The sequence below is a fragment of the Chionomys nivalis genome, chromosome 19, assembly GCF_950005125.1.
Source record: "Chionomys nivalis chromosome 19, mChiNiv1.1, whole genome shotgun sequence".
NCBI classification, from domain to species: Eukaryota; Metazoa; Chordata; class Mammalia; order Rodentia; family Cricetidae; genus Chionomys; species Chionomys nivalis.
In genome coordinates this window covers 31,258,018-31,275,248 of record NC_080104.1, presented here as the reverse complement: position 1 = coordinate 31,275,248, position 17,231 = coordinate 31,258,018, and the positions used below count along the sequence as shown (strand labels likewise).

The window sequence follows — 17,231 nt, the reverse complement described above, 5'->3', positions numbered from 1 at the left end:
TCTGAACATGAATGTTCATAGCAGCTTTATTTAGAGAAGGCCAAACACTGGAAACAACCCAGATGTCCTCTTGACGGGGCAGGACACCATGGAACACCACTTGGCAAGAAAGGGAACAAACTACAGACACAATGAGCTGGGTCAATCCCCAGGGCACTGTGCTAAGTGCCACACACTGCACAGCCCCTGAAACATTCTTGAAATGACAAAATAACAGAGATGAGAACAGTCTAAGAATGGTTGCCAGGGCTTAGGGATGGGGTAGCTGGCTCTGAGTGGCAGTCCAGGGGGTACCCTGGTAGTGACAGGACAGTGGCTTAGACTTGGGTCTACACAGGTGCCAGGTACCATCTGCACCAATCCAGGCTTTGAGACTACATTCTAGTTTGTGAGATAGGATCACTGAGGAAAAGCAGATAAAGGGTGCATGGACCGTATCTTTGTAACTCCCTATGAATCTGCAAGTACTATAAAATACAGAGTCAGGTAAATAGGAAAACAATAGCTCCAAGTGAATTTTGGCATCCTACCTTGGAATCCTGCAACAGAAAAGGATATTACCAAAAAAAAAAAAAAAAGTAACACCCAAATCAAGTCTCCAGTTAAATAGTATGGCACCAATGTTAGCATTTTAATTTTGATAAATGTAACAAGGTTATTTAATACGTTAATAGTAGAGGAAGCTGAGTACAGGGCACGTGGAACTCTTCTATGCATCTAACACTATTTCAAGCCCATAACCCTGGTGTTCAAGGTGACTACCTCAGAAGCCCAGCAGGGCCCAGCTATTGAAGGTTCTAATTGGCCAGGTGATTCTGAGGTGCAGCCAAAATGCAAAATTCTGTTCTGGGGAGAGATGATTTTTTTAAGTATTTGCTTCCAACCTGAGTTTGTTCTTAGAGCATATTCCTTGAGAATATTTTCTCAGCATACCACTGTTCCCTTGGCCTGCAATCTCACTTACCAGGACCCACATTCTTTTGAGGAAAGTTCCAGAAATCTCCCTTCCCACCCCAACCTATGGTCCCAGAGCTGAAACTGTTGAAGGAAAATGTAGGTAAACTAGAATAGAAAAACAGAGCTTTCCCACCCCTGCATCCCCAAAACATCACCACTGGAAACAGAAAAGGGCACAAAATCTGAAAACCTTGACTTCTCAGCAGGTAACAAGGAGGAATCGAGTTTGCAGACAGTCCTCCCTGATTACTGTTCACCACACGGGACAGCGGCACATCTCCCTGGGCTTAGGACAGAAGTACAAGGCAGGTACAATAAGCGGTCACTCAACACTGACTTTTAGCCTTCCACCCATGACCTCAAACAGAAACTGACAATACCATTAGTGGCACTATGCACAGGTGGAGGAGAAATGCAAGCTGACCCCGGGCCATGCTGGGCAGGCTTCCTACTGTGTAACTGGGCCAGTCTGTTTATGACTTCAGAAGGAGTCAGAGAAGCCACCTCCACAGGAGGGAGCAGAACTAGGGCACATATTTATTGGGGGAACCGTGCTCTTAGATTTGGCACATGGAAAAAACTGGAGTGTATGAATCAAAATATGGCATTGTAAGGGAAGCCAAAAAGTACATGACAGGGCCATAGATTCGAATCTCCATCTAAAGCTGGCACTCTTGGTTTGCTCACAAAGTGATGCCAGCAACAGAGGTTTGGCCAACCAAAAACAAAGAGGCCAAGGCCATGTAAAGGCAGTAACTGTGCACCCACATGGCACCTAGCTCAGGGAGGTATAGACACTGTGCTGTTACAGCATCAGGGGAGAAGCTGGGGACTAGAGATGATGCTGTTCCTTCCATCCCCAGACACAGGCTTCTGAAGGACTGACCTGCCAATCCAATCTCCTAAGGGAAGGCAGGGTCAGCTGAAGGCCCAGGACCCACATCTTATAATGGCCATCTAAAACGTGGCCAGAATAGGTGGAGACAGGCTGGCATGAAGCTCCTGATTAACTCTCCCCAGCTCCCCACACGCTTGTCGATTTCCAGCTCAGGGCTGCCTGACAAGCAGTTACACTGCTGGGTTCTGCCCAGGGCTCTCCTCCACTGGGATGCCAGGTCTGCTGTTGCTGGACCCTAAGGGGGGGAAAAGAGAACGGTATTCACACTAGTCAAGAGAGCAGGCTCTAGCAAAACAAAGTACTGAACCTTTAGGACAAAGAAACAGCTTGGATAGATGGGCCCCCAGGACACCTCAGGAACCATCAAAGCAGAGTCAAGAACATGGTCAGTAGGCCTCAAGAGAGAAACCCATTCCAAGGGCAGATGTCACCCATAAAGGACAAAGATAAGCTATTGATTTTTTTTTATGTCATTGGTTTGTGGGTCTGCCCTTCCCCCACTTCTTTGGGGCAGCAGGGGTTGAGACATATGTATGGAGGTCAGAGGACAACCTGTGAGATTCAGTTCTTCTACACATAGGTGCTGGGGACTGAGCTTGGGTCATCAGGCTTGGTGGCAAGCATCTTTACCCACAGAGCTATACTGCCAGCCCTTATTTTGTTTTGGGACAAAGTCTTGCTGGCTGGCTTGGAATTCACCATGCAGTGCAGAGTGACCTCAAACTCAAGGCAGTTCTCCTGCCTCATCCTCTGGAGTGCTGAGATTATAGGTGTGAGCCATGGTACCTAGGGGGTGCTATGTATTTCTGACTCCTGGGGGCTCAGGCAGCTATGCTGGGCAATAAGAAACTTCTGTGGATGATCAAGAGCCCCTGTGCTACAAGGAAGCCTTGTGCTCCAGGACTAACAGGTGTATCATGTAAATACATAAACATACAGTATCCCTCCCAACTCCCCCCACCAGAAGAAACGCACCACTGCCTGGGGAAGCTGTCTGTAGTGCCTGCCAACAGCTAAAGGATGGGGAAAGTAAATCAAAGAAAAAGGAAACAGATATTTACCTTGGTGTTTTCTTAAAACAAAAAATGCTCACTAGTCCACAGTCATTTATCAACTGCAGTTTCCAAATGTGCCAAAGAGGGAAAGGCCTACTGGGAAGGCTGAAGAGAGCGGAGAGAAGAGAGAAGAGGAAACACGCTATTGAGTGGCAGTGGGCCTCAGCTCCTCAGCGCCACGCGGAAGGCTGGGGAGGGCTCTGTGCTACACAGCGGTTGCTGGGGACCACAGAGAGAAGTCCCGATCACAGGGCTGCCAGGGCCAGGGGTCCCAGGGTCAGAAAACTCAGAAAAGGGCCAGGAGTTTACATTTTGCAAGTCACCATTGCCACTCAGAGGCAGTCAGACAACCCCAACAAATGGGTGGACTCTAATAAAACCTTATTCATAAACTCTGGAACCTGGCCAAATCAGGCTTCCAACACCATAGTTCGTTGATCCCTGATGTAAGTGGATTTTTTTTTTATTTGTTTGTTTTTCTTTTCTTTTCCCTCCAAGACAGGGTTTCTCTGTGTAATCCTGGCTGTCCTGAATTCAGAGATCCACCGGCCTCTGCCTCCTGAGTGCTGGGATAAAAGGTGTGTATTGCCACCACCTGGCCCAACCCCTATACATCAATTTAAAATTCTTGTACCTTCCAAATATTTCAACAAAAGCACTTTTCTGCCAGGGATTTAGTGCCCAAATCCACCGGGACTGAGTCTCTCTGTACTAATTTAAACAGTGCCCTCTGAAAGCAGCACTGTGCAGTAACTCAAACACAGGAAGACCCCAGAGTTAGGTAAACATCAGGTCACACCTAGGTGAAAACTGGCATAAACCATTAAGGAAGAAATGGCCCTCAAGCCACTGTAAATTACTCTTTGTAAAGGATGTCCAAAGAACGGGCAAAGCCAAGAGGATTACAAATTCTCTATAGACTAGAGGTGCAGCTCAAATGGTAGAATGCTGGCCGAGGTGTGCAAGGCTTGACCTTCAACCCCCGGCACCTGGAAAGAAAAGCAGGCAAAGGAAACGAGGAGGAGGGAGCTAAGGGGGAGAGGACAGAATGGGGAAGGGGAGAAAAATCCCTGGCAGAAGACACTCTTTTTCTTTTTTTTTTTTTTTTTTTTTAAATATTTATTATGTATACACTATTCTTTCTGTGTAAAGGGCAGAAGGCACCAGACCTCATTACAGATGGTTGTGAGCCACCATGTGGTTGCTGGGAATTGAACTCAGGACCTTTGGAAGAGCAGGCAATGCTCTTAATCACTGAGCCATCTCTCCAGCCCGACACTCTTTTTCTTAAAAAAAGATTTTGTTTGTTTATTTATTTATTTATGTATAGTGTTCTACTTGCGTGTATGCCTACAGGCCAGAAGAGGGCACCAGATCTCATTACGGGTGCTGTGAGTCTCCATGTGGGTGCTGGGAATTGAACTCAGGACCCCTGGAAGAGCAGCCAGTGCTTTTAAGTACTGAGCCATCTCTCCAGCCAGGAAGTCACTCTTAAAGAGAACTATCCTATCCTCCCAGTTCACTCTTGTACCTTGAATATAGTCCATGCAGTCTGAGTTAGTGGCTGGAGCCAGAAAACATTCATGTTTTAGAAACAAGTCTTGGTAAGGCTAATGTGACTGTGTGTACTTCTGTTTTGGGGTATTCCACAAAATGCCACTGTGGGGAACACTGACCACCGTGTGAACAGAGATACCTTTCTGAAATTGACATTCCTTTAGAATGGAAGGCGACCCATGCCCGCAGCCAAGACTGAAAGGCAATGCCTCACAGCTGTCCCTAGTAATACCTAGAGCCAGAGCCCATAGGAGCTGAGCCATCATGGTGGCTCAGGTGGTCAGGGGTTTCTGTCCTTTGTGCCTTGTGTCACTTCTTGATTAAAAAAGCAATTTCTACTGTAAGATCATGTTTGTGATTTTAAATGTGGGTCTCAGTGACCACAGCCCTAAGTCCCCAGGAGGCTGTCTAGCTCCGGGCCCTCAAACCCCACTCCTCATCTGTCGGACAAACCCAGCAATTCCCACCCCTCAGGATGTGGGCAGCTTCGCTGGTGAAGGTGGGGTCAGCTCTAAACACGGCTCTTGCAGAGTAAATACCCGGTAAGAACTTGGGTCCCTTGGGTGGCAGAATGGAGCTAATTCCGAGGTCCAGTTTGGCCAGGATCAATGAACTCAAGAAACAACAGAAAGCCCTTGGCCTTCATTACCCAAACCATAGACTCTGAGGCAGCCCAGTGCCTACCCATAATGCAATCTACCCTCGACCCGAGTGCTTTCTGCATCCACCTCTACAGAACTTCACTACCAACATGTGCTGGCTCAGCTCTACAGCAAGTGTTCCTTCAAGCCAGGGCCGAGGATAAGCCAAATCTTGATTCTCTAAGTGACCTGAGAGTTTCTAAACTGAACATTTCCCCACTTATCAAGAACTAATTAAGTCATCTCTAAGAGGCCAGAGAGAAAAGGCGTTCTGCTCTATTTTGTGTGCCACTTGATCAAGTAATTCAAGCTACTCCAAACAGCAAGAGCAGAAAGGATGGGCAGAGAAACGAGGACACAAGACAGGGGAGCAGGGAGCACAAGCAGCGCAGTAGCAGGATTTCCCATGACCCCTGGACCCCAACACTGCAGGATGTTCCGTGTGGGGCTTACCTGCTGTCTCAGTGGACTTATCACCAAGGAGCCTGGTCTGGCTGCCTGGGATGGCGTGGAGCTCAGTATTCTCTGGGGACGGAGGCAAGCTTTGGGCTCGGGAAGCCAGGAGTGCATTAAGGTACTGCAGCCGTGTGACCTAGAGAACAGAGAAATTACACAGTAGGTGCAATCTGTGAGATACAGAGCAGCACTCACACCTCTGACCTGCACTAGACAGGCATGAGCATGACCTTTAAACGAGTGAAGGGCAGAAAGTCTTTGAGCCACATGGTTTTGTTTTACAGCCAAATTTTAAGATTTTAAGATCTATCATGGAGAGATCAGGTGCAAGGTCTCCAGATATGCCCAGACCCCAACAGCCCAACAGTCCAGGGAGAGGGAGGTCCTACCATTTAGGATGTGAGCCTGTCATCTTGTGCTGAGTTCACTCTCCAACTTCACAGTGATCAGCTGAACTAGCCCCTTGGGAGCACAAAGTCAGTTAAAGTAGCACCAATGTGTAGCCCAAACAGTCACCTTAATGAGCTGCAGGTCAGAAAGAGCCCTCACGGTGTAGTCAGGACAGTATGTGGAGGAGCGAGTGCTCTCAGTTGGTTCAGGCTGCAGGTCATGGCGGATGAGCTGGCGTGAAGACACTGGGGACTGGTGAGCTATGGAAGGAATAATCAGAGACGGTGGAAGGCAATGGGACAACCGCACAGCCTCTAGGGCCCACCCCTTAAGTCACCTTTGAGAGATGGGTGGGAACATGGAAGACCATGAAGAAGTCACCTTGAAACGTTTGCAGGGACTGAGTGGGCTACCAATATAAACAAGGTAGAGATGCTGCTCTGCCCGCTACACTGCCTAGAGACAAGAAGCCCCTTGGGGGGCAGAGACACAGGCTCTTGCCAAGCCAGTGTCCTGGGCATGAAGACCTGCTGTAGCATCCAGAGTGTCTGCTAACCATGACTTACCTGAAGATGGAGCTGTCAGAGCAGACACTCCATAGTATGTGAAGGCCCCATTCTCGAACTTCAGGCCCTCTTTCCCAATTTCCACCTCGACCTTGCCCTGGGAGGAAGACAGGTGGACAGGTTATCTCTCCCATCATAAGAGAGTACAGGAGAAACCACAGCCCCAATTGTTTAAGAGTGGCTGTCTGAATCTGTCTCCAGGTTTGGGCAACCATGGTTACCTGTAAGATGAGAATGAAGTAGTCCACCGGCTGGCTGCGCTGGTACAAGTAATGGTGTGCGGCCAGGCGGTTGTTCTCATCAAACCTCACCTCCTGATTGACACTGGGATGCTTCAGCAGATGCAGCAAGACTTTCTCGGAGATTCGCAATGGGCTGAACACATCCACCTCTGCTCCACGGTGGGAGAAAGGGACAGTGTCCATTGGGGCCCAAATGGCCTGTCATCACACCTGCCTCCTGCTGCCTCCTGGGCTCTCCCAGTGGTCCCTGGGCTGCGGTAATCCATACAAGAGCGCCAAGCAGGGCATACAACATGGGCCAGATGAGGTTCCCAGAACACACCTTATCAAGAGACACCCACTAGCTCTGCAGAAGGAAGCAGATGCTCTTCGAGAGCCTCCAGCTCACTAGGAGCCAAGCTGGTGTCTGGTCTGGGTGGTTTCTTGACCCTCTGGGTGGTGAGACCAGGGGCAAGGACCATCCTTCACCCTCACCTCGGGAAAGGAAGCGCTGGGTGGCCAGGAGCAGCTGAGGCGAGATTTTTACTTTATATTCATCATCAGACACCTTGAATAAGGAGAATTCCTCCTTCCGCTTAAGAGGGGTGCTCAGGGCAACAGTCCTCTTCTTCACCTTGGTGTCTGCAGAGGCAGAAAAGATGGCATGAGCGGTGATCAGCACGCGATTATGAACACAAACAGAGCCAATGGCACTGCCATCCACTCCTTCCTGCCAAGGTCCAGGGATTTCAGGGGAGACATCACCAGGGCCCCAAGGAAACATCCTTGGCACTGCTCCTTGCAAGACACCGAGCTGCCATGCCCACCACACTATAATCCCAGTGCCTAGGACAGAGTAGGCAACAGCCACACTTCTAGCCATGCCCAGAGGAGGTCTGGCTCTCCTGCAGAAGAGACTGATGCTGTGGAGATCTTTCAGATCCAAGTGCTTGAAGATCAGCCACAGCAAACGGCAGCAGCTACCCTGGTGACCCTGCACTGGTTCAGGAATTGAAGACACAGGCGTGGCAGAGCAGGGTCCCAAGAGGCCATGTGAGGCCCCAGCTATTAAGCATGGGCTCTGCGTCTGCCCGACAGAGTTGGCAGTCATCCTTAGAAGAGGAAGACACAATCAAAGGTCCCATGACTGTCTGCTACAGAAGACCTGCTCAGCAGCTGGTTGTAGAGAATATTATTTTTTTTCTTTTTTTGGAGACAGGGTCTACTATACATCCTCTGTCAGGAACTCAGAGCTACCTGACTTTGCCTTGCTAGGATTAAAGACGTGCAATTTTTTTTTAAGCCTATATGGTGCAGGTGACCATACCCAGCCCTATTCGAGCTAGACAGATACTCTACTACTGAGCTTCACACCCAGTTCAAAGAAGGCGTTAAGGAGCTATGCACAACAGAATGTGGGCCAGCAAAAGCAGCAGAAAGGCACTGGCCAGTCAAGGGCAGACACTTCTTTCAGTGATGGAGGGCTGTTACAAAGCCCCTGCTCACACAGGGGCCACAAAAGTCAACAATGGGACAGTCTGCATGGCTTATATGGAGGGTAACAATGGCCCACACCATAGTAGGAAGATAAGGTCTGATGGAGCTCTAGCTAGTTTTCAGCAGCACTAAGACCCACTGGCCCCTGAATCAGACGTCTTTCAGGCTGCTGGGAGAGCTCTTGAGTTAGGGAACGAAGGTCAAACTCACGGTAGTCTTCAGACTCGTCCAGGATCTCAGACCTGATGATCTCCTCAATGACGTCCTCCAGCGTGACCAAGCCCAGCACCTCGTAGAAGGGGTCGCCCTCCCCTTCATTGTTCACCTTCTGCACGATGGCCAGGTGGGACTTCCCTGTAGGAGAGGACACGTATTTGCAGCCTGCAGGACCTCCCAGGTTTTCTTACACCAAAAAACAGAAGATGCTTATACTGACCACAGCACACCCTTTCCTCTGCACACTAGTGAGCACACAAGGGCCTCATACCTGCTACACAGCACTCTAGCCCCTGCCCTGAGCTATATTTTCTGCCCTCTTCTTAAACGCCCCCCCACTTTGGTTTTTCGAGACAGGGTTTCTCTGTGTAGCCCTAGCTGTCCTGGAACTCACAGAGATCTGCCTGCCTCTGCCTCTTGAGTGCTGGGATTAATGGTGGGTGCCACCACTGCCTGGCCTGATTTTATTTTATTACTCATCTATCTGACTTTATTTTTAATGCAGGGCTTCATTACTGCAGCCAAAGTCCTGGCAATTACACTGCTCCTGCCTCAGTCTCAGGAGTGCTGAGATCAAATGTACACTACTGTACTTAGTTTTCCCTTTTGTTTCTTGAGGAAGGGTCTCACTATACAATCTCGGTTGGCCTGGAATGTGACCCTTTTGCCTCTAGTGCTAAGAGGGTAGACATGCATCCTCAGCATGTTTTCCCAATTCTGGAGCTGCCCCTCAGGGGTCTTCTAGAGGATGGAACTGGTAAGTGCGGGCATTTAGAATCCGCAGTATGTCAAGAAGAACTAGAGCTGGAACATGCCCCCTTGCTCCTGTGTCTTTCTCACTCACTTTCCTATTGGCTGATTTAATGAGGACAGAAACGCTGGACAAAACCCAACTCTTACAGGGCTGGCAAATGTTGGGGAAACTTCTCAAATTTACTTGGGGTCACAAAATGTTTTCCATCCATAAAACTTTATATCTATCTCCAAGACAGAGTGCAAGTTATATATGTAATTTAAAATCTTTTAGTAACATTTTAACACTATATGTTATCCAATAGAGCTAAAGTACCATCCCAACACGTAACCAACATGAAAACACAATATACACTTTACACCTGTTTTTATGTTTTATAACACAACTTTGAAACCTGATATATATGTGCCTAACACTTGTAGCACACAACAACCCAGAAAAGGGTCCACTCAAGGGCGCCAGAGTCATAGGTGGGTTAGAGGGTTATAGGATGGAGACAAGCAGGTCCGAGGCAAGGCAATGAGAACACACACTGGCCCAGACCCACAAGGCAATGAGAACACAAACTGGCCCAGACCCACATGGGGGCTATTTACTCCCAGGATCTTTTGAAGAAAATGCCTCGGCCTTCACACGAATCATGAAATATAAACCAAATAATGCATTTTTCTTCAGGAGGCTTCAACGCCCTCAGGAAAAGATGAAAGCCTCTCAGGGGGAAAAGGCCACATGCCCCTGATAACTGCTCATTCTGTTGAGTCAGAAGTACTGGGAAGTGCCAGGTTTCTAATTCCTTCCAATCCTTGGTGATAGTCCTGGAACTAACTCAAGCTAGCAGGCAGGTGCCATTTCCTCAAGGAATACGAGGCATTCCATGGCTCTGCCATGGAATACGAACTTGTGAGGCCAGGCAGGGAAGGTCAAGAGTGCAAGATGCAAGTTTTGGATTCTCAAAACCAAAGTCTGGGTTCTAAAAGGCCACTCAGAGCAGAGAAGCCTCAAGGCAGCTCCCTCCTTCCAAGAGTGAGTCCTTCACTCCAACATGCCACGTACCGAAAGGGATTAACCTCTCCGGTGCTCTCAAACTTCTTTGAAAAGACTCACAATTCTGTGACCTGTTGGACTGGGTAGTTCAATAATAAATGGAAGGAGTCCCTGGCCATATGACTACATAAGATAGAGAGCTTGGAGGGACAGAAGGCCTTTTATAAGGAAACAGCAGGGAGAAAGAAAGAGGGGCTGGAGGAATTAACATTTTGTCTCCACTGGACAGGACTGGATATTCCCTAGGGTACAGTCTGGCTAGACCAGCTCCACAGAACCATGGCAGGTATGACTGACATGACCTGATGAATTAACCACAAACTGGAAGGCTCTAGAATTTTCGTTTTAGTTAGCAGGCTCAAAAGCAGTGTAATTATTTGGATGCTGGAACACTGTGTGTATGTGTGTTGCTGGGGACAGAAACCAGGGTCTTTCTCACTCCTCCATCACTGACCTATGCCTCAAGCCCCCTTTGATATCTCCTAAAGCTATCATGTATGTATGCACACTGAGAAAAATCGTGTGGCAACATCCTTCCAGCAACTGGGCAAAGCTGACTCATCTCAGCACCGTGACAACCCTTGGCTCGACAGACAGTAAACCAGACGTCATCCCTAAATCCTTCCTCTGCTTCAAGAGTTCATGGGGTTGACAGGGAAGAAGTCAATGGGTTGACTGCTTGCTTTACTCCAAAGTACTCTCTCTGTCAGGCAACTTGTGCACAAAACAATTCCTGCAAGGGGTACCTCTTCCCCAGTTACAAAAGTCCCAACCTAATGCTGCTTGAAATAAGCACATGGACCAGCACTCCCAAAGGGTGCTAGACAAGGTACCACAGACTCAAGCTTCAGGAAGAGCAGAGGCCACCACAGTCTCTGATGCTTGTGAGAGGGGAGAGAACTGATCTAAAAACTGTGACATCAGGAAGACTGTCACTAGTTCTTAAGAGGAAAAGTATAAAGAGCTGGGCCAGAAAGGATCCACACAAGGGAATGAAGCCAAGGAAGCTCCCCATTCATAACAGGACCAAAGTCAGGGGACAGAAAGGATCCCACTGGTCTCTAGGTTGTACCCTGCTCCTAGAAGCCATGTTATTGGGAAGCTTCTGGGATAATCTATTTAAATAGAGAGGCATTCAGCCCCAAATCCTTCAGTATCAGGATGCTTGAAACCTGCCTGCTGAGTCCTCCAGAGGTCAACCCCAAATCTGGAGCAACCACACCCATGGCCTTCCCTGTGTGTGACATTTCCTTCTTGTTGACATGTCTAATTGGCATGTCTTTTTCCATCCTAAACCCAAAAGCAGAAGGTTTCTCCTCTGCCACACATTCTTCATCCTTTGGTCCTCTGCTGGTCACTGATCCCTGGGCTCTACTTTGCAGCTGTGCACAGTGAAGGAAGGCCATCCACACTCATTCTCCCAATTACTCCTCTGCCCCAGATCCACAGATCAAGGACAAAAACTCAATGGCAAAGTGCTTGACTAACAAATTCCTGGCTCTGGGTTCCTTCCTTAGCACTGCGAGGGAAAAAAGTCAAAGTCATTCTGATTGCTGACCTCTCTTAAAAGGTGGTCTGCTCTCTTAGCCCTCAGGACATCCTAAGCTTCTGGTTCCTCTTACTTCTGGGGTCCAGAATGTTCCTGGTATCTTTTCCTGCCCCATCCTCCTGTGTGCTTTGTGTTCCACTTTCTGTACCACTCCTGTACCCCAGGAGATAGATTACTTCTACGCTGACATTTGAATCTTCACCTCCTCTTCAATTTTTTGTTTGCAGTTCATATCAGTTGCCTGCTTAGGAATCTGCTCCCTGGGACACAAATTCCAATGTAAGAAAACACCTGCTCCTGGCTCCAGCCAATACTATCATACACACAGGCTTCCTCCAGTACTAGCTCTAGCTCCACAGCCTTAGCCAAGCAGCAAATGACCTCTATTCTACCTCCTAATGCCTCCCTGGTCACCTCCTCAAGCCAATGTGGCACACTTCCTGGGTTCCCTGCACCACTGCTGTCCACATCAGCCACTCATCAGTAAAAACCACTCTGGGTTACAATCTGGGTGTAGGAAACACCCAGCACTTTAGTCCGAGCACTTTAGGGTGACAGCAGCCCAGACAGACCCTATCAACTCCCTAGAAAGAGACTGCAGGACCAAGGTATAGGAAAAAGCCAAGACACACCTGAGTCCTCCAACAGACCAGTCTCCCACACACCCATTCATGGTCTACACACAGGTAGACAAAGACAAAGGGAGACCGGGCATGCAGAGTGCCCGTCAGAGCCTGGCACACACAGCACTCAACACAAGAGTGTGTTCATTACCGAGAGCTGCCTCCTGTACTGACTGTCCTGGGGCTCACTGAGTGGACCTGGGGCCAGAAGATTTGCCAGCTGCCCAGTTCACGGGGGTTGTGCTCCACCCACTTCTAATCACACAGTCCAGCCCACCTAGAGCCCTGGTGTGCATCTCCCCTACCCTCCAAAGAGGCATTAGCAGGTAGGCAAGGAACACTCAGGCTCTAGAAAGCACCCTAAGGATGAGGATAGAGAGCGATACTGGAAGTCACATCCTTTTGATTCTCCCCCCCCCCCAACCTTCTCAGGTACCAGACATGCACTAAGTGAGCATACATATACGCAAGCAAAACACTCATAACCATAAAATAAGTAAATCTTAAAAGCTGCTTAAACAAAGCAGTGAAAGGAGTTGATGAAAAATGTCGAGTTAAGGGAGAATCCCAGAAGCTTTAGGCAGAAAAGGGGGAGACTGGAAATTGGAAATGGCGAAGAGCACCTGGCATGCGTGAGAACCTGGGCTTAATGACTGGTGATGAAAAACAATTTAAATGAAAGAGATGGTTCAGCTGTTAAGAGCACTGGAGGACCCAGGGTTCAGTTCCCAGCACCTACAGGACGGCTAACAACTATAACTCCAGTCCTAAGGAACCTGGTCCCCTCTTCTGGCTTCCATAGAAATGGCATGCAAACAGTACCCAGATATAATACATACAAACACTCATACCCGTAAAAATAAAAATCTCAGGGGAAAAAAAAAACCTTTAAGGGAAAAAAGCCAGAAAGGGTAATTAAATCATTATTCATGATGTTGCTTTCAGTGACATTAAATGAAAGTTTCCTCGGTACCCGTAGAGAACTATTTATGAGTCCTTCCTTATCCTGCAACTTGGAAGGACCAAAAACATCACAGGTCCAGCTAATTTAATATTAAATAGGCGAAGATAACAATTTCCAGTTACCATAGCCTTCTGACATCCTTTTAGTTACTATCCAAGAATCTGGGTGAGCCTGGAAACCCAAGCGCACAGAAATGGCCCAGGAGAAAGAAACCTCTGGGGTTAGAGCCAAGTAGACAAGCTTGCTGCCAACTGAGTGAGAGGGACCACGGGAGGCTTTTGTTCATTCATTTACTTTTGAGGCAGAATCTTTAGCCCAGTCTGGCTTCCATCTTTCTAAGTAGGTAGGCCACCACCTACTTAGTGACTCAGGGCTTCGTGTATGTTAGGCAAGCACTGAGTTATGTCTTCTCTCTCTCTCTCTCTTCTTTTTTTTTTTTTTTTTTTTTAAATAAACAGTCTCTTACTACACAACCCAGACTGGCCTGGAATCACCTTCCGATCCTTCCGCATCAGACTTACACAGTACTTCCCTTCCCATTTCTAAAAGATGGTCTTTAAATATTCCCAAAGATCATTCCAGGACTCAAGGCCACCACTTTCTGGAAAAGGTCAAGTCTTTGTGAGCTGTCCAGTGGAGTGAGACCCTTCCCACCATCCCCTTACCTCGCTTGAACTCCTCCAGGACAGCGTCCAATTTGGTGTCGTTGAAGACAAAGTGGAGGGGATGGTTGTAGAAACGGGTGATGGTGCTGAGCGGCGTGCAGTCCTCGGGATCCACGAAGGCCAAGTCCTTGAGGTACAGTATGTCCACGATGTTGGAGCGCTCCTCCTCGTACACCGGGATGCGCGTGTGGCCGCTCTGCATGATACTGGCGAGGACGCCGAAGTCCAGGACAGCGCCCGAGTCCAACATAAAGCAGTCTTCGAGGGGCGTGAGCACGTCCTCCACGGTCCGGTAGCGCAGCACGCCCTTGCTGAGATCGCTGTAGGGGTCGCCGCCGCCGCGCGCCAGCTCCAGCACGCGCTCCCGGAGACGCCCCGGACGCGCTGCCAGCTCCAGCAGCTGCCCCACTGGCAGCGCCACGGGCAAGGTGAGCAACACCGCCAGGCGGCTGAGGCCCAGCGCGCGCGGCGCCAGCGCCAGCGCCCAGCGCCCGCTCACGGCGACCGGCAGCACCTCGCCCACCAGGAACACCAGCCCAGCGCAACCCAGCACGGCGGGCACGGCTCGCTGGCCGGCCGCTCGGTACAGCAGCACCGCCAGGGCCGCCTGCGCCAAGCTGGCCAGCAGTAGCAGCGCGCCCAGGGCGCAGCCGGCCCAGCGCCGCGCGGGTTCCAGGCGCCGCGCCGCCGCGCGCTCCGCCTCCGAGCCGCTCTCGCGCAGCACCTGCACCTCGGCCGGCGCCAGCGCCAGCGCGCTCAGCTGCAGGCCGCGCGCAACGGCCGCCAGGGCCAGCAACCCGGCCGCCCCCAGCCCCAGCGCCCAGGGCGGCGCCGCCTCCTCGGCCGCCCCGCCGCCCGGTTCCACGCGCACCGCCAGCAGCGCGGAGCGCGGGCGCCCGGCCTCGGCGCGCAGGCGCAGCAGCGCACGCCACTCGCCCGTGGGGGCGGCCGCCTCGTCGGGCTCGGTAGCCCGCCCGCCCTCGGGGCAGCCTGCGCCCTCCGGGGCCACCCAGGTCCAGGAACTGTTGGCTAAGCCCGAGCAGAAGAGTCGCAAGCAGAGAGTGGCCTCCGGCGCTGCCCTTCCGCGCAGTGAGCCTGCGCCCGGCGCGCTGTCCTCCTCCATGCAGAAGCCCAGCAGTCCCGCTCCCGGCGCCGCCTCCCCCGCGGTGCTGCCCAGACAGAGCGCGGCAAGCACCCAGCCCATCCAACCCGCCACAGCCGCAGTCGCCGCCGCCATGGCCTGCTACCCCTTCTGGGCCTCAGGCGCAGCCTACCCCACTCACCCGCGCCTCCGCTGCTGCGGCCAATCGGCGCAGGCCTTCGCGTCACTTCGACCAATAGGCGGCCGGCGAAGGCGGGCTCCGGGGAGAATTAGGCTGCGCCGGGGAGTAAACAAGCGGCGCGGGGCGGGCCGGGGGGCGTGGGGCTTGGCCGGCCAGGGAGAATTTCGAGCGGCGGTCTGGGACGACCTAAGGGTCCCGGCGCGTGTGCAGGAGGAAAGGAAGCTTGTTGACCCCCTGGCCTGCAAGGCTTAGAGATGAATAAGAACCAGGGACTGGACGCAGGGAAGCCAGCGGTTCTTTGTTTATAAGATTTATTTTCTAATTATGTGTATGCGTGTGAGGTTTTTGCGTGCTAGTGCAGTGCTTTGGGGGCCAGAAGAGGGCGTCGGATCCCCCTGGAGCTGGAGTCACTAGTGAGGTGGTGCTGGGAATTGTCCTCAGCAAGCATTCTTCACCTCTGAGCCAGCTCTCCAGCCCTATTGGTTTGTTTTAAAACTGAGGTTTCTTGAAGGTGTTCCTGTTTTGTGTCGGACTTTGTGGACATCAAGACACACACACCATTAAAAACTAAAAGTTCTCCCCAAGTCTTTCCAAAGTCGGCAGTGACTCTTATACACGGCAACCCAGAACAGTGGATGGCAAATCCCATCTCTGCTTCCCTGTTTTTGTTATCTGAGCACTGCTATATGCTCCAAGAAGTTTGCCTCTTGCGAATGACAGAACGAGCTACCCGCAGAAGCAATTAAGCCATGGATGCTCTTCTGCACTGGAACTGTCATGCTGCCTGTAAGAAAAAAGTCCCAGAGCTTTAGCGTAGCTTCAACCTTTAGTTTCCACTGTGTCTCCGAGGCAAGATAAACCGCTGACAGCAAGAGGGAACAGATGGTGCAATGAGTCACGTGTCTGAGGCCATCCGCTAGCAAGGAACAATCTACAGGAAAGGAAGGACCTCAAGGGAACTTTTTTTCCCCTCTCTACTTTTTTTTTTAATTTTTTTTTTTTTTTTTTTTACAGTATTCAGTATTCGGTCTGTCTGTATGCATGCAGGCCAGAAGAGGGCACCAGACCCCATTACAGATGGTTGTGAGCCACCATGTAGTTAGTTGCTGGGAACTGAACTCAGGACTTCTGAAGAACAGGCAATGCTCTTAACCTCTGAGGCATTTCTCCAGCCCTGTCCCTTTCTACTTTTTTTGAGGCTAAAAACCCCAAGTAAAAGAAGATCGAGTACAATTTGGAAACCAACAGATGGTCCTTTACACTGTCAGTATCTGAGCATATGAAGAATCCAGGCCGCTAGTGTGGTGTTTCAGTTCAGGGCTCTTCTTTCTCTCTGCCATTCTTGCCCCATCTCTGGTTCATCATAACTTCAGTGGAGACACTTGACTTTTATTAGGTTTCTTACTGGCCCTCCCTGGGTCATTTTCCTTAGTGATTATTTAAGTCAGAGCATTTCTACTTTTTATCAAAACTATTTATTTGTTTGTTTGTTTATGAGATAGGGTTTTTCTGTGTAGCCCTGGCTGTCCTCCCTCTGTAGACCAGGCTGGCCTCAAACTCAGAGATCAGCCTGCCCCTGCCTTCTGAGTGCTGGGGCTAAAGGTGTGCATCACCACTGCCCAGCAAAACATTTGTTGTTATTTAAAATTCATAATTATCATAATCCCAGCACTAGGGAGGCAGAGGCAGGGTAAATGAGATTTCAAGGCCAGCCTGGGCTACAGAGATCCGCATTAAACAAAACGTGGGCTGGTGAGATGGCTTGTGGATAAAGTCACACAAGCCTGGTGTCCTGAGCTCAGTCCCCGAAACCCACGTAAAGCAAAGAGAGAACCAATTCCACAAAGTTGTCCTTTGACCTCCACACATACAAATTAAATTTTAGAATAAAAGAA

General features: G+C 50.1%; 1 protein-coding gene across 2 annotated transcripts; it reads right to left on the bottom strand.

Annotated features, from left to right (window-relative positions):
- Positions 1-15,311, bottom strand: Cnnm3 (cyclin and CBS domain divalent metal cation transport mediator 3). Of its 2 annotated transcripts, XM_057751087.1 has the most exons (9): positions 14,054-15,311; positions 8,449-8,592; positions 7,237-7,383; positions 6,742-6,911; positions 6,521-6,617; positions 6,081-6,214; positions 5,562-5,700; positions 2,917-3,015; positions 1-2,090 (listed from the first exon to the last, which is right to left on the bottom strand). In XM_057751087.1, the coding sequence occupies exons 1-8, from the start codon at positions 15,288-15,290 to the stop codon at positions 2,966-2,968; spliced, it is 2,118 nt and encodes a 705-aa protein (XP_057607070.1). In that variant the 5' UTR covers positions 15,291-15,311; the 3' UTR covers positions 1-2,090; positions 2,917-2,965. The 2 variants fall into 2 exon arrangements, with proteins under 2 accessions (XP_057607070.1, XP_057607069.1); XM_057751086.1 differs by lacking the exon at positions 2,917-3,015.
- Positions 15,312-17,231: the final 1,920 nt, after the last annotated feature.